Genomic DNA, 23,249 nt, shown 5'->3' on the forward strand with positions numbered 1-23,249 from the left:
GCTGTGAATCTTTCTTTTCTCCCGGCTGATTCCCGGTCCTGAATCAAAGCTTCCGCACTCTTGGCGCGTCTAAGTGGGCAGACCTGAGGAAACAGCAGAGCGTTATTTTATAGGACCAACAATCACCCAAGACCCGCCTCTCAGCCATTCAGAGAGGGGGAAAGTCCACACACCCACTTTCCCACCTCCCCGTGTCACTGCCTTGACTCACAGGCGGTTGTTGGGCGACTGCCGCCCTCTTCCTGCAGCCCGTGAACACGCCAGCAGAGTCAGTACAGATCTCTCCCTGTTACACAGCCATATCACTTCCAGGTGAATCACAGAGCGGGAAGTAAGCATCAGAATGCAGACCACCTCTCAAGGTATGGATTTGAGGTGGGTCAGGAAAAAGAAATGTCGGAAACTATGGTTCCCTCTTAAGGGGAGGGGTATGTGACAGGGCGGCCTTTTGATTTATTTTGGTACCAAGGTATTTTTGTTGACTCCAAGAACCTTTTCTACTTCCCTTCGTGTATGAATGTGTGTGTGCTTGTAATATGCATGAGGAATGAATTCTTACATACCATTTTCCCAAATTACTGCAGTGTATCCCCATTCTTGGAGAACAACATAAGCAAAGAGAAAATATAATTAAAAAACCAAAGCTTGTATTATTCATACCTGTGTGTAAAAATCCCTGTTGCTGGTAGTAGCTGGTCAGCATTGTATAAAAGATGGCTGCCAGTGATACCTCAGCATATAAAGATGGCTGATCGTGCCACATCAGCAGAAACAAAATGGTTGTTGACCTTGGAGGTTAAAGGTCATAGCTAATATTTAAAAGTGCACTTTTCTTGTTGTGTGTAGGCTATATATATGTGTGTGTGTGTGTATATATATATATATATATATATATATATATATATATATATATATATATATATATATATATATATATATATATGTGTGTGTGTGTGTGTGTGTGTGTGTATGGTTAACCTTATGTGTGTGAATCTGGCCAAAATATTTTTTTGATGATGCTAATGAAGCATTTTTGTATCTGTATTTATTTTTATTTTTAAAAAATAGACCTGTATCTTTAAATGAGAGTTGCCTTATGAGAAATTTATTCTATATATAAGCGCTGGAGATTGCTTATATTGGGGTGTGGGGGGGGCTCTAACCTTGAAGGTGGATGCTGGAGAGACACATGGCCTATTTCTTTCTCTAGTTTTTCTTTTGTTTCCTATAAATAAATTGTTTTTTTCAGTTTAATTCTGGTGTATTTATCATCCTTTTTGGCAAGCCAAACCCAGTCACTTGGCCTGGTGACACACCGTATTTTCACTTTCTGCTTTTGTGTGAAGAGCTGGACTCTTTCTTTTAAATATATTGTATCACCTTCTTTGCAATTAAATACGCAACCTACATTGTGCCTGAAGTTCCTGCAATTTGACACTTAACAGGTTGTTATATTGTATAATATAACTGAAAATTTAAAGCAAACACAATGCAGCCAAATTGACTTTTTGTTTTGTTTTGCATTTTGTTTTGTGATATTGTTTGTCTCTGTTGCCATGAAAAAGATCTTGACTGACAGGTTTGGAAGTCGTACTCACGTGATCTCTTTGGCTGTGTGAAAGGGTTAAGGCGGTATTATACAGTATTAGATTGCACAATTTTGTGGTGTGTGAATGGTATTTAAAAACTAAAAATAATAATTGAAACGTCTCTGAGATGGCTCAGTAGCTGCATTTGTGTGTGAAACAATGTATCAATTTGCTTGCTCTTCACACTTCTCTGCAAGCAAAGGGACCAAGTTTGTTTGGATGTGAGCTATAGTTAGGTTGTTTTAGTCCTATTCCTATTTGTTTAGGACTGGGTTTGATTGTGTTCACAGTGCAGTTTGCCAGTGCACTCGGTTCGTTTATATGGTGTGTGAAGCGGATGTTTACAGTATCCTGCAAGGTGTATTGAAAGATGGCAGCTATTGATGCATTCCTCCGGTTTTTAATATAGCATGGTTTAGATTCTTACATATTGCTGTGGAAGAACCACTACATTTATTGACTGCACAGTTGTCGAATAATGCGGTTCTTATGTAATTCTTCACGGTTTTATTAAGTAACCACAGGATAATAATCTCGGCTGATAAACTGACAGTTGTCATCCCTTTGGGGGGGGTACATTTATCCCCCCTGATAAAAGATTTTGAACTTACAATTATTTCTTCACGAAGTTTCAAACATATTTAAAATTGTAAATGTATGCTGCATCATTTTTACACAACCTGACTAAGCACTTAAGACCGTAAGATCAGTAGCACATTGTATTAACATGATTTAAAAAAAAAGTTTAGTTTCACTGGAGCCGGATCCTAAAGTTCAGCTGTATAAAGTGGATCAGGCTCGGATTCCACTTACCCGTGATTGTCATCCAAGTGCTGTATGCACCGTAGCAAGGCAATTTAACCAATGAAAATCAGCCACGTCAACGTTCTTCAGTTGCTGTATTTTTTTATTGTCATCTGAACTGCATACTGATACTAAAAAAAAAAAATGAAGACAGGACACTAAAAATCCATAGTAGCTTTTCTTAAACAGCCCCAGAGCCAAAGACTGGAACTTTTACCTGCCGAGTCACCCTCTGAGCAGAGTGGAAAAAAGGCCAAGATTAACAACAATTAACTCCCTGCAGATTAACCTGTTAAAATGTGTACAGTGCCTATAGAAAGTCTACACCCCCTTAAATTTTTTTTCACATTTTGTTGTGTCAGTGCCTCAGAGTTTCATGCATTTAAATGAGGATTATTTTCCATTTATCTACACACCATACTCCACACTGTTAAGGGGAAAAAAGTTTTTATTGAGGAAAAAAAAAATATTAATTTTTATATTAAACCTATATATTAAAGTTTACTCACACAACCCCCCCCCCCCCCCCCCCCCCACCCCCAAATTAAGTCGACAGCTACAGCTGTGAGTGTTGGAATAGATCTCTACCAACTTTGCACTCCTAGATTTGGCAATATTTGACCATTCTTCTTTACAAAACTGAACACTCAAGGGCATTTACCTTTTTGTTTCTTAGCCACTCCAGTGTAGCTTTGGCTGTGTGCTTTGGGTCAGTGTCATGCTGAAAGGTGAACTTCTGTCCCAGTTTCAGCTTTCTTGCAGAGGTCAGTAGGTTTTCCTCAAGGACCTCTCATTACTTTGCTCCATTCATTTTCCCTTCTATCCTCTATAGTGAACCAGTCTCTGCCGATGAGAAACATCCCCATAACATGATGCTGCCACCACCATGCTTCACAGTATGGATGTGTTCTTTGAGTGATGTGCTGTGTTGGGTTTGCGCCAAACATAGCACTTTGCATTTAGGCCAAAAAGTTCAATTTTAGTTTCGTCAGACAACAAAAAATTTTGCCACAGTGTTTTTTTTGCATACTTCAAATGGGATTCAAGGTGGGCTTTCTTGAGTAATGGCTTCCTTCTTCCTCCTGTAGCTCTTGCAAAGTTGCGATTGGCCTCTTGGTAGCCTCTCTGATCAGTCTCCTTCTTGCTTGGTCATCCAGTTTGGAGGGACGGCCTGATCTAGGCAGGGTCTTGGTGGTGCCATACACCTTCCACTTCTTAATAATTGTCTTGACCGTGCTCCAAGGGATATTCAAGGCCTTTGATGTTTTTTATACCCATCCCCTGATCTGTGCTTTATAACAACTACGTCCCAGAGTTCTTTTAAAAGCGCCTTGGTGCTCATGGTTTGAAATGCACTACCCAGCAGAGGAAAACCTACAGGAACTGCTGAATTCATCCTCAAATCATGTGAATCACTACAATTTAACACAGGTAGATGCCACTTAAGTTGGTGTGTGATTTACACCTGAGCTAATTTAGGATTGCTATTACAAGTTGGGTGGACACTTATCCAACCAAGCTATTTCAGTTTTTGTTTTTAATTAATTTTTCTACAAATTTTTTGAATATTTTTTTATTTGGAAGTTGTGGGGTAGGATGTATAGATAAATGAAAAACAACAATAAAAAAACTATTTTAATGCATTTTAATTCCAGGCTATAAGGCAACAAAATGTGACAATTTTGAAAGGGGTTTAGATTTTCTGTAGGCACTGTATGTTGTGTTATGTTCCATTTATTGTTGTTGCACTCTGTAGTTATCAATGAGATTATGTACAGTAATGCAGGCACTTGTCATGAGTGCGTTTTTACATTTTAATTTTAGTTGCTGTAAGCGTAGGTAGTTTTTGTTATTGCCTTTTGGTACCATGTCCTTAAAAATAATAATAACTGCATTTATCCTGCCTGATGGCAGATTTGGCAAATGTGTGATTCCTAAAGATTTTTTAGCAGTTGATTGGGTATAAATAAGTACCTTAATGATTCTCTTAACTGTTTACATTCTACACTACAGGTGTATCAAGGCTTGCCATGATGATTTGTTGTTTGTCAATTTTACCCCCCCCCCCTTTGGCAATTTGACAAATCACATCTGTACAAATGCAAACAAAAAACAACAAAAAAGTGCAGCGCCTAATTGATAGCTGTCATCAGTTGACAATTAATTTCTTCTTCTTTAATTCACTGATGCCGTGATACAGTTTTGTACTATAAATACAAAATAAATAAATACAAAAGCAGAACATTTAACAATTTTACAGTTTCCAGTCGGGTCAGAAAGTGAAGGCTAAAATTAACTGTGACCCTAATGTAGTTCCCTGGAAACATTTTTAGCTTTTTGTTCTACTTGTTTCCTCAGAGTATGAACTAAACTACATGCAAAATGTTTACTTCCTAGTCAGGTTACCTTGTATAGTTTGTTTCCTATGTGCAAAAGGATCAAACCTAGCAGCAGTTCACATTAACGTTAAGCAAGCGAACCAAACTGTGCCTTTGCCAAGCACACCAGGACCTGCTCTTTAGGTGGACTCGGTACGGTTAGTTTCCCAAGTGGACGTTGTTGTTCACACTTCACACCAAATGTACCGAACCGTACCGAGTGCGGACCCAGTGTAAACGGACCCAGTGTGAACACAGCCTTATATTACTGGTGATGCATATCTCTCCTAGAGCAGAGGGTAAGGAGCCAGCTACTCACTGTGTTCCCCATGGTGATTCATGTAGCTAAAGTGTGGTTTTATATACTGTTTCTACAGATGGGATAGTCTTGTTGTTTCCACAGCCAAGAACAACCTGAGCTATTTGGATACAATCTTGGTCTTAATCCAGATAATAGTGCATTAGCACACTACCAGTGCTGAGCAGATTGAAACAAGCTTGCAGTTTCTGCTGTCTAGAAGGTGTTGAAGAATCACATTGCTGAACACATGCAGTGGAAGGGAGAAATAATCCAGTACTGGGCAGTGTCAGTACTGGTGTTTATAGTGCTTCAATTACATTGTCATATTAATCCAGTACTGGGCAGTGTCTGTACTGGTGTTAATGATGCTTCATTTACATTGTCTTATTAATCCAGTACTGGTCAGTGTCTGTAGTGGTGTTTTAGTGCTTCATTTACATTGTCATATTAATCCAGTACTGGGCAGTGTCTGTACTGTTGCTAATGGTGCTTGCAGAGAGTCAAAGCCATGAAGCTAAACATGCGTTCTTCAATTGACTTTGATTTTTCCTTGGGGATAACAAGCAGGCCAGAGTTGGAGGACCTCAGCCTGTGGGCAGGGACATAGCGGGTCAGCAGGTTGAAGAGGTACTCAGGACCTGTGTGATGAAGGGCATTGTAGGTGAGCAGGAGAGTTTTGAAAGTAATCCTGAACTTTACAGGTAGCCAGTTCAGCTGGGCAAAACGGGAGTGATGTGATCACAATTTGTACATCTTGTAAGGGTCCTGGCGAAGGTATTTTCAACTAGCTGCAGTCATTTGTTGGCACGTCCCGGAAGACCACCAGAGAGAGAGTTGCAGTAGTTGAGTCGAGAGGAGATAAATGCATGACAGAGTATCTCTGCATTTGGGAGGAAAAGGTAATGACAGACTTTGGAGATGTTTCGAAGATGGTAGAAGGAAGATTTGACCACGGAGGAGATGTGGGAATCAAAGGAGAGGTTGCTGTCAAGAAGTACACCACGGCTTTATACAGTGGGGGAAGGCAGCAGCAGACAGTTTCCGAGGTTCAAGGCAGCAATATTGAGATTCAAGTTGAGTTTTAGGTCCTACTAAAATGAGTTCAGATTTGCTTGTGTTGAGGTGAAGAAAATTGGCAGACATCCAGGCCTCGATGTCTTGAGTGCAAGCCGAGAGCTGGACCATGACAGAGGGACATCCAGGGTCAAGTTTTCGGTCGAACTGGCTGTGATCAGCATAGGAGTGAAACATGAGGCTATGTTGGTGGATGAGGTGCCCCAAGGGAAGCATGTAGATGTTGAAGTGAAGAAGCCCAAGAACAGACCCTTGAGGGATACCACAAACACTGTTGTAGCAGCAAAGGTCATTCAAAATGATCTAGACAAGATTCAGAACGGGTCAGACACATGGCAAATGACATTTAATAGAGAAAAGTGTAAGGTACTGCATGCAGGAAATAAAAATGTGCATTATAAATATCATATGGGAGATACTGAAATTGGAGAAGGTATTTATGAAAAAGACCTAGGAGTTTTTGTTGACTCAGAAATGTCTTCATCTAGACAATGTGGGGAAGCTATAAAAAAGGCCAACAAGATGCTTGGATACATTGTGAAAAGTGTTGAATTTAAATCAAGGGAAGTAATGTTAAAACTGTACAATGCACTAGTAAGAACAATATTGTGTTCAGTTCTGGTCACCTCGCTATAAAAAAGATATTGCTGCTCTAGAAACAGTGCAAAGAAGAGCGACCAGAATTATTCTGGGCTTAAAAGGCATAAAAGAATTGAATCTGTTCAGTCTTGAACAAAGAAGACTATGTGGCGACCTAATTCAAGCATTCAAAATTCTAAAAGGTATTGACAGTGTCGACCCAAGGGACTTTTTCGACCTGAAAAAAGAAACAAGGACCAGGGGTCACAAATGGAGATTAGACAAAGGGGCATTCAGAACAGAAAATAGGAGGCACTTTTTTACACAGAGAATCGTGAGGCTCTGGAATCAATTCCCCAGTAATGTTGTTGAAGCTGACACCCTGGGATCCTTCAAGAAGCTGCTTGATAAGATTCTGGGATCAATAAGCTACTAACATCCAAACGAGCAAGATGGGCCGAATGGCCTCCTCTAGTTTGTAAACTTTCTTATGTTCTTAAGTGACTGGGTTTGCGACACCACTGCATCCAGCATAGAAAACGGACTGCATGCATCCGGATAGGGAAGAGGACATCCAGGAGAGGCAGGTTTCACCTACAAGTTAGAGCAGTAAAGTTAGTGCTGGATTAATTGAACAGCTCATTGTCTCACAGCCATGTTCAGTCGAGTACTTTGGTGTTTGCTGGCAGCATTCTTCCACTCGATCCATCTGTTGGTCTGTCCAGTTTGTTTAAATGTTGTGCTTTGAGTCAAGTAGTCATGCTCTTGTTACTGCTTGTAGTGGTATTGTAATGTAATTGACTTTATGCTGTCATACATGTCATGCTTTCAAGTCGTTGAGCAGGCTACACTGAAACCCACACTTCTTTGCTGCTTATAAGAATCTTTTAGCTTCTTCCTTCAAGCCTACCCAGAATAATCAGCCCCAGTGTTTGTCTACTTGACTTAGTTTCTTCTAGTTTTACATTATAGTTTTTGTTTGTGGTGTTTCTTCAGTTGTCCTTCACTTACTGGTTGTGGTAAACCGGATGGTGGCACAGCAAGCAATTGCTGTAATTTTTTTTATTATGAAGACATATTATATTGTAAATATATAGATATTCATGTATTGTAATACATGTTAACACATTTCTCAACTTTAAAATACATTTTCAAATGTTCTACAATTAAATATTGAATTGCATTCCAAGTGTATTGATATGTCTGTTCTTCTGTTAATTTTGTTAATAACATGGTCAGTCTACTGCCCTTAATCATAGAATCTGAGAATGTTTGCTGGCAGTTTATGTTTCAATGAGATTGCACAGTTAACACATCAGCAGGAGGGCTGGGTATATTATAGAAGGTTAAAACTGGATAAATAACTAAGAATTTTTTAGGATGCCAAAGCTGTTTTGAATTCAAACCAGATCTGAGCATCTTACAATCTTTTCTCAGATACAGGGGGAGTTGAGGGTGATGGGGTGGAAGGAGAAATAATGCCTTAGCAGTTAGTACCCTGCCCTTTTGTTAATTTCTGTTTTCCCCCCTCTTGAGAGAGTTGATCAATCCCAAATAAGTGAGCAGACTGAGTTTAACTGCGTGAAAGAGTGCCTGTTTAATTAACACAGCAGCTTCCTCAATTAGAACCACTATCTGGACTGTATAATTACATTGACTGCGCATTATTGTTTTCCACCTTCCAAACCCTCACACAGGTTTTTGTTTCATCTCCAGACTCACTCTGAAGAGAGACCATTCCAGTGTGAGGAATGTAAAGCTTTGTTCAGGACGCCGTTCTCCCTGCAAAGACACCTGTTGATACACAACAGTAAGTATCTTCAGTTTGCACTGTGCAAACTCAAGCTGTCAGTTTAGAGAAGATTTCCCAGTGTAGCCAAGAACATCAACCAGGGAATTCAGGAGAGAGAGAGTAGAAATGTGGAATCCATGTGTTCAAGCATACTACTGTAATGTAAAGCATTTTCAAAAGAAAACATTTACTAGAATACTTAACCCTTTCTCATATTATGAATTGCTTGAGATTTATTATATATATATATATATATATATATATATATATATATATATATATATATATATATATAATAATATAATTTTCAACTGTTACAATTGTAACATTAAAAGGTGACAATTTCCTCATTAAAAACAAGCAAACCTAAAAAATAGAGGAAGTCTTACTGTACATATAATTTTGTTTAGCATACAATACAAGAAATTATAAATCATTTCAGCATGCAGTAATCCACTGACAGCTTATTATGAATTGTGTTTTTCTTAAGGATCTCCATACCTAGTAACACTGTGACTGGTAGACTGATTGTGAATGATAATGTACATTAATTTCCAATTCTTCAATGTTGAAGCATTAATGAAATACACAAGACACAGACTGGACTCTTTCTAAACAAATATTCCTATCGATAAGCTCTTACTGTTCTTCGTGAATTACTCAATAATGGTGGTTTACAACATTTCCTGTATAGATTTTATTTTTTTATACTGTTTTTTGTTTTAGGTGAAAGGACATTCAAGTGTGATCATTGTGATGCAACATTCAAAAGGAAGGACACTTTAAATGTTCATATTCAGGTGGTGCATGAAGGACACAAGAAATACAAATGTGATCTGTGCGAGAAGGCCTTTGTGACTCCCTCTGTGTTGAAGAGTCATAAGAAAGTAAGTGATTATGAAAACTGGACTTCTCCGCCAGTTTACAGCTGTGGCCAATACTGTAGCATCACCTAGCATTTTAGGATTCAGACATATAAAAAAAAAAAACTATAAGGTCATTTTTATCTTTTATTTAACGTAATGAAATAAACGACAAAATTATATTGCAAGTCTACCGGAAGCTATACTAGTAGTAGATTATTTAATGTTAGATTTCATAATGTCACATTTTTCAATTTTTGTCAGTTTTTTTCATATATATATATATATATATATATATATATATATATATATATATATATACAGTACCAGTCAAAAGTTTGAGTACACCTGCTTGAAACAAGGTTTTTCATGATTATGTATGCTTTTATAAACTTGTCTATAAACAGTTAATATTTCATTATATGATACATGTACTTATATAAGCTGATAATCATAAGTGAATTTCATTCAAAAATTTAATTTTTAAATGAAAATGTAAATCTTGTCAATTTCAATGAAATGGTCACCCAAAGCAAGGGGATTTCAATCTGAAGCCCAAGTCAGTTAAAAGTCTGAAATGTGTATAACACGGTGTTAGAACACTGGCCTAAGTATAAAAGTGTCTTTGTTAGATGTTCTCTGAGTTAACTAGCATGTTACCTAATTAACCTTTTGATTACTATAAATATTGGTAGCATAGGCACAAGTTTGTCCTTCCTGAATGTAAGGGAGCAGAAAATGGCAAAATACGCTCAGTTAAGCAAAGAAAAAAGACTGTAATTACTTTAAGAAATGAACGTCAATCTTTAAGACAAAGTGCAAGAACTTTGCAAGTGTCTGTAACTGCTGTGGCCAAGACCATCAAACGATTTGAAGAAACTGGCACTCATGAGGACCGAACAAGGTCAGACAGGCCAAGGGTGACCTCAGAATCAGAGAACAAGTTCATTCGAGTCACAAGTCTGCAAAACCAGCGATTAACTGCCCCTGTAATACAAGCTCAGCTAAATGCTACTAGAAGTACAGATGTTTCAACATCAACTGTTCAGAGGAGATTGCGTGAAGCTGGCCTAACTGGAAGAATTGCTGGGAAATATGCAAATAAAGCATTACAAGAGCCAATCAAATCGCATGAAAGTTGCCTAACGGCTTCTGCAGTCAAAGCGTTTTAAAAATCAAAATACAGTAGCTGCATACATGTTTTGCCCTTTTTGGGGCACATCAGTACAGCGAAACTGTATTCTGACTTCAAAAAGGCTCAGGAGAGTAAGTAAAAAAAGTAGCTTTTGAGTTAAGGTAAATGAAAGTAGTACATTTTAAAAATATATATGTGTATGTATGTATGTATGTATGTGTGTGTGTTTGCGTGCGTGCATCTCATTTGGTTTGTTTTCAGCACGGGTTGGTCCTAGTAGCGGGCTGTGTGACTTTACAGACAGTCAGTGAGAAAGAAAATTCAAGCTCTAATTCTAACAAACAGAAAAAAATAAATGTGAAGATTTGTAAGTTAACTGAAGTGCTCCCATACTGGTTAATATATGATAAAAGGTTGTATTTTCTTATGTAGACTTTACAGTAGTGGTTTATGTCTGCATGTGTTTTAAGCAGAAAAGAAAGTTCCATTTATTAAAAATCTCACTCAAGCCTTCAGTTTCAACAGGGATACGAAGCCCAGAAGAGATCACACCCTAGATTTATAAAGTTACATTTCTCAGATGTCTGCTATAATTAGGGGTTTGGCTGGAATTGGATCCGTTCTTGGCACATGACAAAACAAATTGCTAAAATACTACCTTGTGAGCTTCAGCAAAGACATGCAAGTTAATCGAATGCACCAGAGCAAAACAATGTGTTTTATTGTAGAAAATGATCATGATTCAGTGTGGGTAAAGACCAAATTATAGGTTTGAATTTGGCTATTGAAAACACAATTCTTAGAGATCTTTATTTAGAGATGCAAGGTTTTGATTGTTTCATTTGTTTTTTTATTTTAATGTGTTCTGTTTCGGCTTGCTTTTAATTAGTTTTTTGTTAGAGAATAATAGGGAAAAGAAAAGCTATTGTTTTTGCGTTCTAAACATCAGTTCTGTTTATTTCAGTTAGTAGTTGTAGCTGAAAAAACAAACTGCATGACAGGCTTAAATGCTGTTTGTTCTCCATGCTATGGTCTCCAGTGCTGAAGACTGCCCTGTGATACGCCTTTGTGCAGAGTGTGGTGGTGGATTTATGAGCTATTGTGCAGTTTAGCCTGATTTGAGTTTTACCAGACCAATTATAAAAAATACATTAAAAAAAGCTTAAATATGTGCTCGTATTAACTAGAGGCACTAACTGAGCTTTGTAATTCTTCCACTTTGATAGCAGACTTTCATGCTTTTCATTTTCACTGAAATAAATATTGGGGCAAATTAATGAAACAAAGTCTGTGATAATGAAGTATTTCAGACATGGAGTTAAGCTGTTAGCTGCTAGGAGCAAAATAATTATCTGATGTAGTTTTAATTTTAAAATGTCCCTTTGGTATATTATAAAATATTACAAAAATACCTAGGGGTGTAAAGTAATGAAGTAAAAACAGTTCGTTACACTACATAAGTATTTGTTTTCGGGATCTGTACTTTTTAAGTACTTTATTTTTGGGATACTTTTACTTAAATATTGTACTTTTTACTTCACTGCGTTTCCCAGAAGCATCTTGTTACTCGTTCTTTCAGCACAGTGACTCTTGCGCAGGCCAGGATTCTGATTGGGTAAAGCAGGGCCGCATGCGCAGTGTCTGTCCAAGCAGAGACCGTTTTGTTTAAAAAAAAAAAAAAAAGAAAAAAAGCTTTATTTGCTATTCTGAATTTAAATAGATAGAGTAAGGACAGCTGGGAAGTAGATATTGACATATTGCGTTCAGAGGGTGTGTAAAATAAGATCAGAGATTTTCCTCCATCAAGCAGGAAAAGGGTAATAATATCAGAAGCGAATACATACTGGAGGCCTGCAGTGCATTTTTTGTTTTTCAGGCCGATTTCCATGGGTAGAATTTAAGGGGGGGCTACTTTTTACTTTTGATACTTGATGTCATACATTTGTACTTTTTACTCAAGTAGTTTTCTAGAAGGATACTTGACTTTAACTTAATTACTTTTTTTTTACACAGGTAACACATTTGAATACTTTTTCAACCCCTGATTATATCCCATTCCCTTGACTTTGATTTGAATGCACTTGGTCTCTTGTAGCGTGGCTCATTGGGACAGGGGCACAGCTGCAATTTGAATGTCGGTGGGGTTATGCAGCTGATGGTGCCAGTCTCCACACAGGGATAGCTTTGGGATCGAGCAATTAACTGTGATCCCTGTGACTTTTTGATTTTCCTGAACAAGGATCTTTTGGACTGGCAGGCTATGAATTTACTTTTTTTTTTCTCTATAGCTGGAATTAATAATACTCATACTCATCATTTGTATTGTTAGCATTTATTATTGCTATGCTGTCAGGGTCTCTTCAGTAGAGTCAGGACAATGAAATGAAAGCGAGCCAGTATAGGTTTTCTATGAAGAAGGTAGCCAGTGATATTCAGGCTGCTGGATACTGCAGCACTATAAAGATAACTATTCCTTTAGAATACTGTAATCCTTAGTAAGGTTATCAATTGTCCTTCGAGTATCTTGCAGAAGATCATGTTCTTGGTGTGCATGCTACAATTCAGCGGTTATATATGAGTGGTGGTTTAATACTCCTCTTGTTTTTGTGCCAGATAAAACAAATGTAATACAATAGTTTCTGTACTGTAATGACAAATATGTAGTATAAAAATATGCTTAATCTTTATGGGTATAATGTCTTTTTTAGTTTAATTCACATTAATAATGTTCTTTTTTTTCTCCTTCCACAATATTGCATTCATTATATTATTGTAGACCCACACTGGAGAAAAGGAGAAAATATGCCCATACTGTGGCCAGAAGTTTGCAAGTAACGGGACCCTGAGAGTTCACATCAGGAGCCATACAGGTAAACGATGACCTTGGATTATATATATTTTTTTTATATTGTACTTTTGTATGACCAAAATGAGTTGAAGCGTCAATAAACAGGGTCAGTAGAAACCCAAGGAACTGTTCCATTATTATTCATAACAAAGCTGCATGGAGCTGTTAGTATTGTGCTGGACTAGGGTGTATGAAGTAGGTTTGCAGTATGTTTCAACAACACTCAGGTTAAACTGCCCCAGTTACATCACAGCAATGTGGACGCTCTAGCCCTGTTGGGCTAAGTTTTAGGTAACCCAGTTTTGATCTTAGTTCTTGAACACGGTTATGCTAGTATGGACAGGGCCTAAGTATACAGAGATAATAACGAGTGAATACATTTTGCATTTCTTTTCTACCATGCTGGTACAGTTCTTAAACTTGCATAAGTGTGCCGTTTATTTTACTTCTATTAGAAAAGCGTGTTTATGGCTCTTCATTAATTACACGTTAGTTAATGTGCAAAGATAAGTACATGGTACGGGAATATTGTTTAATGCTGCATATACTACCTTCCAGTTATTTTTGCAGGCTACAATATGCTAACACAGAAATCTAATATGAAGTGTATACTGTACTAAGAACACAAAAGGGCACTGGTAATGATTTACTTGATGTACAAGTAAAAACACTTTTTATCACTTTGCACAATCTTGGAACACTGGAAGCCACTTTAAAAAATGAAGGTGATTCAAGATGGCTGAATGTTATAACATTTTTGAAGTAAGGAGTTATTAGAAACATGTTATGATGAAAAGACATGTACGGAGACCTGTCTATTTACATAAGTTACATACATGCGTTTCTGTAAAGCAGCTGGTTTCCCTATCTCTCTATCTACCATAAATAGCTGTCAAGATGAAAGTTCTTAATATTGTTAAATTGAGGTACAATTTCAGTAGTGCCTATCTAATTGTGTGATGGGAGGAGTTAACAGGGGGGTGGGGGAGCCCCAAGTGTATTTATCACTACGTTAGGTTTTCTGTTTCTGCTTGCACAAGCTGCAAAAAGCCTCCCCCCACATAGCTTCAGCTAAATTAAGTTATTGATATTTTTTTTAAAGTTTTGTACCAAATCAAGAAAATGGCTAAAGATGCACACATAAAGCTATACTGTACTTGCCTTCCTGGTTTATATGATTGGAGACCAATGTAACAAAGGGCTTTTTGCATGCAGTTGGCTTGCAGTTTTAATTCTCGACGATAAGAAGTGCTGAAGTAGAAAATAACAAATAAGGTGTTTTTAGCAGCCCTCGAATTAACATTCAGAGTTTGTTTGGTCTAGTTCTGAAACACTAGCTGTTTTTATTTCACTTACAATAAAGTAGAGAAAACTTTTTACAGGAATACAAGCTTTATTGATCTGTCCCCAAATGCTATTTTATTCTTTTGTTCTACACACTGGTCATGGCAGAACTTCTACCAGCTATTTAGTGGATACCCTATTAAAGCTACATCTTATCATCTTACCCAAATCAGATTTCTAAATAAAAAATATTTCAAAGTGTGTACCTATATAAGGTGCCCATGGGATAGCTTATTTCTGTTCATAGACATGTAGATGTCTGGAGATGAGAAAGCTATATTAGAACATAAGAAAGTTTACAAACGAGAGGACGCCATTCGGCCCATCTTGCTCGTTTGGTTGTTAGTAGCTTATTGATCCCAGAATCTTATCAGGCAGCTTCTTGAAGGATCCCAGGGTGTCAGCTTCAACAACATTACTGGGGAGTTGATTCCAGAGCCTCACGATTCTCTGTGTAAAAAAGTGCCTCCTATTTTCTGTTCTGAATGCCCCTTTGTCTAATCTCCATTTGTGACCCCTGGTCCTTGTTTCTTTTTTCAGGTCGAAAAAGTCGCTTGGGTCGACACTGTCAATACCTTTTAGAATTTTGAATGCTTGAATTAGGTCGCCACATAGTCTTCTTTGTTCAAGACTGAACAGATTCAATTCTTTTAGCCTGTCTGCATATGACATGCCTTTTAAGCCCGGAATAATTCTGGTCGCTCTTCTTTGCACTGTTTCTAGAGAAGCAATATCTTTTTTATAGCGAGGTGACCAGAACTGAACACAATATTCAAGATGAGGTCTTACTAGTGCATTGTACAGTTTTAACATTACTTCCCTTGATTTAAATTCAACACTTTTCACAATGTATCCAAGCATCTTGTTGGCCTTTTTTATAGCTTCCCCACATTGTCTAGATGAAGACATTTCTGAGTCAACAAAAACTCCTAGGTCTTTTTCATAGATTCCTTCTCCAATTTCAGTATCTCCCATATGATATTTATAATGTACATTTTTATTTCCTGCGTGCAGTACCTTACACTTTTCTCTATTAAATGTCATTTGCCATGTGTCTGCCCAGTTCTGAATCTTGTCTAGATCATTTTGAATGACCTTTGCTGCTGCAACAGTGTTTGCCACTCCTCCTATTTTTGTGTCGTCTGCAAATTTAACAAGTTTGCTTACTATACCAGAATCTAAATCATTAATGTAGATTAGGAATAGCAGAGGACCTAATACTGATCCCTGTGGTACACCACTGGTTACCACACTCCATTCTGAGGTTTTTCCTCTAATCAGTACTTTCTGTTTTCTACATGTTAACCACTCCCTAATCCATGTACATGTGTTTCCTTGAATTCCAACTGCGTTCAGTTTGAGAATTAATCTTTTGTGTGGGACTTTGTCAAAAGCTTTCTGGAAATCTAAATAAACCATGTCATATGCTTTGCAATTATCCATTATCAATGTTGCATCCTCAAAAAAATCAAGCAGGTTAGTTAGACACGATCTCCCTTTCCTAAAACCATGTTGACTGTCTCCCAGGACCCTGTTACCATATAGGTAATTTTCCATTTTGGATCTTATTATAGTTTCCATAAGTTTGCATATAATAGAAGTCAGGCTTACTGGTCTGTAGTTACCTGGTTCAGTTTTGTTTCCCTTTTTGTGGATCGGTATTACGTTTGCAATTTTCCAGTCTGTCGGTACCACCCCTGTGTCAAGAGACTGCTGCATGATCTTGGTTAGCGGTTTGTAAATTACTTCTTTCATTTCTTTGAGTACTACTGGGAGGATCTCATCCGGCCCAGGGGATTTGTTTATTTTAAGAGCTCCTAGTCTCTTTAACACTTCTGCCTCAGTTATGCTAAAGTTATTTAAAACTGGATAGGAACTGGATGACATGTGGGGCATGTTGTCAGTATCTTCCTTTGTAAAAACTTGTGAAAAGTAATCATTTAATATATTTGCTATTTTTTTTTCTTCATCTATGATTTTGCCATTTGTATCTCTTAAACATTTAATCTCCTCTTTGAATGTTCACTTGCTGTTGTAATATTGGAAAAACATTTTGGAATTGGTTTTAGCTCCCTTAGCAATGTTCATTTCTATTTCTCTCTTGGCCTTTCTAACTTCCTTTTTGACTTGCGTTTGCAGTTCCGTGTACTCTTTCTGCGTACTTTCTTTTTGGTCCTTTTTTAATGCTCTGTAAAGTGCCTTTTTTCACTGAATATTTTTTTAAATTGATCTATTAAACCATTTTGGCAATTTAGTTTTACATTTAGATTTGTCTACTTTAGGGATGTAATTGTTTTGCGCCTCTAGTACTACATTTTTGAAGAACAACCATCCTTCTTCTGTGGGTGTTTTCTCTATTTTACTCCAATCTACTTCTGTTAGTCTCTGTTTCATACCTTCATAGTTTGCTTTTCTAAAATTGTAAACCTTAGCTTTAGTCATTACTTTTGGGGATTTAAAAAACACTTCAAATGAGACCATGTTGTGGTCTGAGTTTGCCAGTGGTTCTCTGACCTCTGTTTTAGTTATTCTATCTTCGTTATTTGAAAAGACTAAATCAAGGCATGCCTCCCCTCTAGTCGGTGCCTTGACAAATTGTGTTAGGAAGCAGTTATTTGTCATTTCCACCATTTCTATTTCATCCTTCGCGCTACCCACCGGGTTTTCCCATTTTATTTGGGGGAAGTTGAAATCCCCCATTAGTATGGCTTCTCCTTTGCTACACGCATTTCTAATGTCATTGTATAACAGATTATTGTGCTCACCGTCTGAATCTGGCGGTCTATAGCATGCTCCTATTATTATGCCCTTTGAATTTTTGTCCGTTTTTCTGACCCATATTGATTCGGCTTTATTTTCTTTGTCCAGGTTTAACATCTGGGCTTCAAGACTGTTTCTTATGTATAGCACTACCCCTCCTCCTCTTCTGTCCTGCCTGTCTTTCCTATACAGTGTATACCCACAAATATTATATTCGTCCCCATCACTCTCAGACAACCACGTTTCTGTAACACCTATCACATCATAGTTACTTGTTAGTGCAGTAGCTTCAAGTTCTAGAATTTTGTTTCTGATACTTCTAGCATTTAGATAAATACATTTAATGGTTGTCTTACCTGAGTTGTTGTTCTTGTTTTGATGCGGTCTCCCTTCTGTTTTTTTGTTGATTTCTCCCCCCTTCCTTTCTAGTTTAAATGCTTCTGAACCTGCTCGAGGATCTTTTCTCAGAGTAGACGAAGTTTAAGTTTCTTCTGCAGCTGTCAGCCTGCTTTCAAACTGCTTCTAAACTGCTCTGTACTTTTCCACGCCTGTACTTCTCCCACTCGCTGTCGCTTCCATTCGCTGTCGCTGGGAAGACTGCCTCGTTTAACTGCGTTGTTCTGCTGTGCTGTTGGCTCCTCCCCTAGCCCGTGTCTCAGAACGGCGCTGAATTTGAATCAGCTGTTCCGAGTTTCAGCTTGTTTGTTATCAGAAAAACACACACGGCTGTTTGACTTTGAGCTGCTGCTGTGTTTCCCCAATGTCCTGTGTTTTCTGATTAAAGCAATTCAAGATGCAATTTCTCCTTACTGCTTCTAAACTGCTCTGTACTTTTCCAAGCCTATACTTCTCCCACTCGCTGTCGCTGGGAAGACTGCCGTTAAGAGTAAAATTCACCAGCAGCAAGTTATTTTGGCCTATTATATGCCAAAGCAGAGGAGGAACTCTCTTGCAATAGCAAATTAACCCATTAACTAAAAATGAATTAAGTTTGTCAAATAGTCACACATCTCAGATTGTCAGTGGCACTCTGCTTCCTCTGGAGACTAACAATGCACTGGATGCATACTGTGTTGTATGCAGTGGTCCAGATAAGCTGTATACCTGCCATTTTTACACATTAAACAATCAGAAACTTCCACTAACAACTATATCTCCCAGAATACAATGTCTTCAGTTACTAGGAAACTGTGCACAAGAAAAAACAACCCAACAAACATTGTCCAATCTCTGGCTAGCCCTGTTGTCTTTGCAGCCAGTAACAGTAAGAATTAGAAAAATTTGAAGCTGCACAAGTTGAAGTGTAAACACCCCAGTCCAGCTACAAGTCCAGCTGGAACCATCGTCAGAGGCAACTGCTAAAAAAAAGTGCCTATAATATCAAACGGAACCGATTTATAACTTATTAATGCAACTTATTGTATTTATCTACATGGCTTTATATTGAAGTTTGAACACGTTTACCGAGTTTAAGAATGAAATGTTAAAATATAACTAATGTAATTAATTTGCAGAGTCAGTGTGATATCTCGAAAAAAAAATTGAGCTGAGCCGATAAAGAACCTTGTAGAACACATGCGTGGTTGTACAGAAGTTCAAAAGTAACATTGCAGTTACAGTGGAAAGCTCTTTTTTAATAAGTTACTCCCAGTGTACCAAAACCTTACTGGAGCTCTGGTTGTATATATTTATGCAATATCTTTTTCAACATAATCCTAATATTGATATTTAAACTTGCATATCCTTGATGATAAATCAATTATGATTAATGACATCAGGCAAGCATCAAGTCTTCATGGGAAAAAAGTTATTTCAACAGCGTAGCCTCCACGGTTTTAAACAAAAAATCATGAAAATAATAAACCAGCTGATTATGTTGAAATAGATATTGAGGCAATAGACACAGCACAAAACTGCAAAGGTAAGTAACACTGTGACAGGCTGGCGAGTGGATAGAGGCCCAGAGACAGACTGCAGTTAAAAAAAAATAATACTTTTATTATAAACACAAAATAAAAGGGCACAAGGGCCAAAACAAAGGGATTTAAACACAAATAGAAAGACATAAAACAAGACTTACAAAAATAAAGGTTTCCAGGCTGGGCGATTCCTTCACTGGATCAGAAAATACAAAAAAAAGCGCAAAACAGCAAACCAAAAAAAACAGCAAGCACAAGCACCAGCTTGCTTCCTCAGCTCCCTCCTCTCTCTAATGGGAAGCTGAGGCCTCCTTTATGTCAGGTGGCTGAGTGCTGATTGATCGTTAATTACTCTAATCAACCCCAGCCACCTGAATACAATAAACCCAGGCAGGTAGGGGAATTTAACCCCATAACTGTCAATTTATAAAGGGCAGAGCTCTGCTGTGCCACAAACACATTTAAATAGTACAGTACTTAATAAGAGTATGCTGGTCATTTTTGATGACATGTGGCCACTTCCTCAGCTGAATTCACATCTACTCAACTTTGAGAAGGCTTTGCAGATGGTGGAGACCAAGCTGGAGATTTTTCAGTCTTTCTTTAATGACTGGCATATGGTCGAGACCGCCCTGCAGACCTTTCTCCTCTCCCCCCACCCCATTTTGCCTTTATCTGGAAAGAGCCGCACGTTAATGAGCCCAGCCCATTTTGCCTTTATCTGGAAAGAGCCGCACATTAACAAGGCCTAACAATAGCTGGCATTAGCAGAGTGTTTGGTTTGAGTGAAGGCACGTGGAGACCCAAGCTAGACTTGTTACTCTGTAATCCATCATTCACACTAACAAATCGACACCGACAGAGCCAGCATCCGAGGGCTCATTCAGAACACTGCTCTGCACTGCAATATCCTGTCAGCAAACTGCTTTCTGGGAGTCACTGGGATTTGTGCTTAATGTGGTCTTAGATCTTCCCATTGGTCACACAGATTCCAATGCTTCATTATAAATTGTGTTCACAAACACTGTGAACAGACTCTTTAAAGCCAAGACAAGTACAATAAATCACTTGCTATTTGCATACTAGGGAATATAGAAATAAAAGAAATAGACTTAACTCTAATTTGATATGTTCACATTAATCAAAAGTAATTTTGACATATGTAAAAACAAACAAGAATAACATTATAGAAGTACTTAAGAAAAGGAAAAACCTGTAATGTACAGTAGAATGTGTGTTATTTATTTCAGACATTAATTATGCATTGGTTTACATTACACAATGTCTTTAGATGCTGTAATTTATAAATACATAGGGTAGTTACATAGGGTAACTATTTTTAACAGTTTTTCGCCCCTTACAAGCTAACGTTAAAGAATGGGCTCATTCCTATCAGTCGTAGTATGTTCAGAAATCAGTGGTGTAACTTTGGTTTCAAAAGTGTGTGTGTGTGGGGGAGGTAGCAGTTTCTGTAGTCAGGGCATTGTGGTGGGGTGCCCTGCCCTTGTGAGTGTTTTTGTGTTTTATGTTGCGTGTGATGTGTTAATGTTAGTGTATAGGTATTGTTGCACGGGCTATAATCCGGCTATATGGAGCACGAGTCATGTAAAATTTGTATTTAGATATGAGGATGGCACAGTCACTTCACGTGCAGATGTACTGAGATTCCAATTGAATGATTGAGTAGCAGTCAAGTCTCGGTACACTGTATAAAAGGTGCAGTGTTTCACTCACTCGGGGTTGTGTGTTCGATGAGTGGGGAATTGATTAAAATAAGAATAAGGAAAATAGCAATTGCTAACGTGCCAGAGGGCTGCGCGATACTTGTTTGTTCGTCCACTGTGTTCGTCAGGTTTATTTTGGCCACTGAGCCATTTTGTTAATTCTGTGTTTCTGTTTTGTTCAAACCTTTTATTTTGAATTTTTAAAAAGCTGAGCGCTGTAGCGTCTCAGTTTGCCCCGCCGTTAGTTGTTTTGGTTTCATTTCCCTGGTCTGATGTCACCCCTGGTACCATCCTTGTCACAGGCATGCATGAAGATTATTCTATCTGAAATAATAAAATATGTTACAAACACGTATAACAAAACATTGCATCCCTTGTATGTCTAATTAAAAGATCCAAAGACATTCCTTTGGCAATCATTCAAAACAATACATTTTTGGTACAATGTTGTCAATAGTGATGAGTGTGGCCAATAGCTATATGATACAGTCGCTTCTGTCATGGAATTATGAATTCATAACTTTAGTCTGATCGGAGCCTGGATCCAGGACCAGATTCCTTAGTATAACCAGTCCCTGAGGCAGCGTTGCGCTAGAGCGAGTGTGGCACAAGACAGATTTAACTAGAGGGGTGAGTATTGCCCTTGAAATATATTTCTAGAAAAATTGAAGTTTCCTCATAATTGAAATATTTAAAGTAAATACAGTTGGCTATTTAAATTATGATAGTACTGTATTGTTTTAAGAAAACAGTGTTTTTAAAAAGTATTTTCATCCACTTAAAATCTGTAGATGTAGCTTGAACCTCAAACTGCAGTGCATTGACGATAATGTAAATGACACCAAGCTACAGACAATCAAACTTTAAACGTGTTCCTATTTACAGGTAAAAACTGAACTTTACTATGATGAATATGATGCATTATGTTCATTATGGTAATTGTTTATATATTTAAGCCTATGTCAGAAATACTAAAAGAAACACAGGTCAGGTAAACAAACATTTTGACAGAAACACCAGCCATGAACCCTTTATTTACTTCAACCTCTCTTTTGCGTTTTTGCAGTAGTATTGTTTTGTGTTTAAGTTCATTTACTGTAATGCTAAATCATATGCAAACATAGTGCTGAAACAGTTCAGTTGGTTTCATTGGGTTAAGTTATGCTGAAGAAAAGATGGTGATGTGAGAACTATGTGGAACTGGAGGAAGACAAAAGCAAGCCCCTATTTCCTCTTTCTAACTCCTCTGCCAATGGAAGTCTTTGATTTTGTTCAAGCATAAGGAGGCATTGCATTCATAAATCTCTCAATAGCTGTTGCAGGTGATGTGATTAGATCGCCTGTATAGTCAAGGTGGTTGGCCTCAATATACCCCTTGTGGTTGGCTTTCCCTGTAATGGCCCTGTGTTGGATGCTGGGTGATGATTTTTTTTCATTAATTCAATGCAGAAACTGATTGGTTGATCAGTGTGGTCTGTACAGCAACTTATGGGAGTCAACAAAGTCTGAAAGAAAGCCCATTTCACACTTACAGCAACTGGTAAATGTGCAATGCCCTGTCTATGTTTAAAACATGAATTTGTAAATGAATTTAGTATGCTCACATGCTGTAGAAATAGCCCACTAACAGCAGCTTGAAGTAAAGACAACATGTTTTATTTTTTGTCGTCAATGTGTTGACACTCATTTTTTTTGTCTGGCTTTGCATTTTCTAACAGCTGTAAATGCAAAGGAACATACAATTTAAGTTTTGTTTCTTTGTCAGTCACTACCTTAGAGTGTTTATAGGTGTGGAAGCATTTTTTTTTAGGAACAGATTTAATTATGTCAATTTTTAGTGACAGAGTGACACCTTAAAGATTGTTATTAGCGTTCTCACGACAATAAGAGGACACATTAACTTGGTGAGTTCTGACAGATTAATAGTGAACTGCATGAACAGCTGTGTAGCTTCATCCATTTGCCTGTGTGTCCTGTCTGTTTGAATGAGTGATTTGCACATGTACTTGCATCCATAAACTGTGTATAAATTTTGAAAAATAGTAGGCCTCAACTAAAATATTTTTTTAAACGTAAAATTAATGAATGCATTCATTTACTAGAAGTTGTATTCATGTTGTAGGCTTCAGTTGACCAAAG

The 23,249-nt window shown here is 37.7% G+C and overlaps 1 protein-coding gene across 1 annotated transcript in view; it reads left to right on the plus strand.

Annotated features, from left to right (window-relative positions):
* The window catches only part of LOC121329057 (PR domain zinc finger protein 5-like), a 90,052-nt gene that overhangs the window by 43,678 nt on the left and 23,125 nt on the right, over positions 1–23,249 (plus strand). Inside the window, exons 11-13 of the mRNA XM_041274345.1 lie at positions 8,442–8,535; positions 9,244–9,404; positions 13,292–13,385. Of these exons, the coding sequence (XP_041130279.1) occupies positions 8,442–8,535; positions 9,244–9,404; positions 13,292–13,385 (349 nt within the window). The remainder of the gene's footprint in view (positions 1–8,441; positions 8,536–9,243; positions 9,405–13,291; positions 13,386–23,249) is intronic.

This window comes from Polyodon spathula, chromosome 2, assembly GCF_017654505.1.
Source record: "Polyodon spathula isolate WHYD16114869_AA chromosome 2, ASM1765450v1, whole genome shotgun sequence".
NCBI lineage: Eukaryota > Metazoa > Chordata > Actinopteri > Acipenseriformes > Polyodontidae > Polyodon > Polyodon spathula.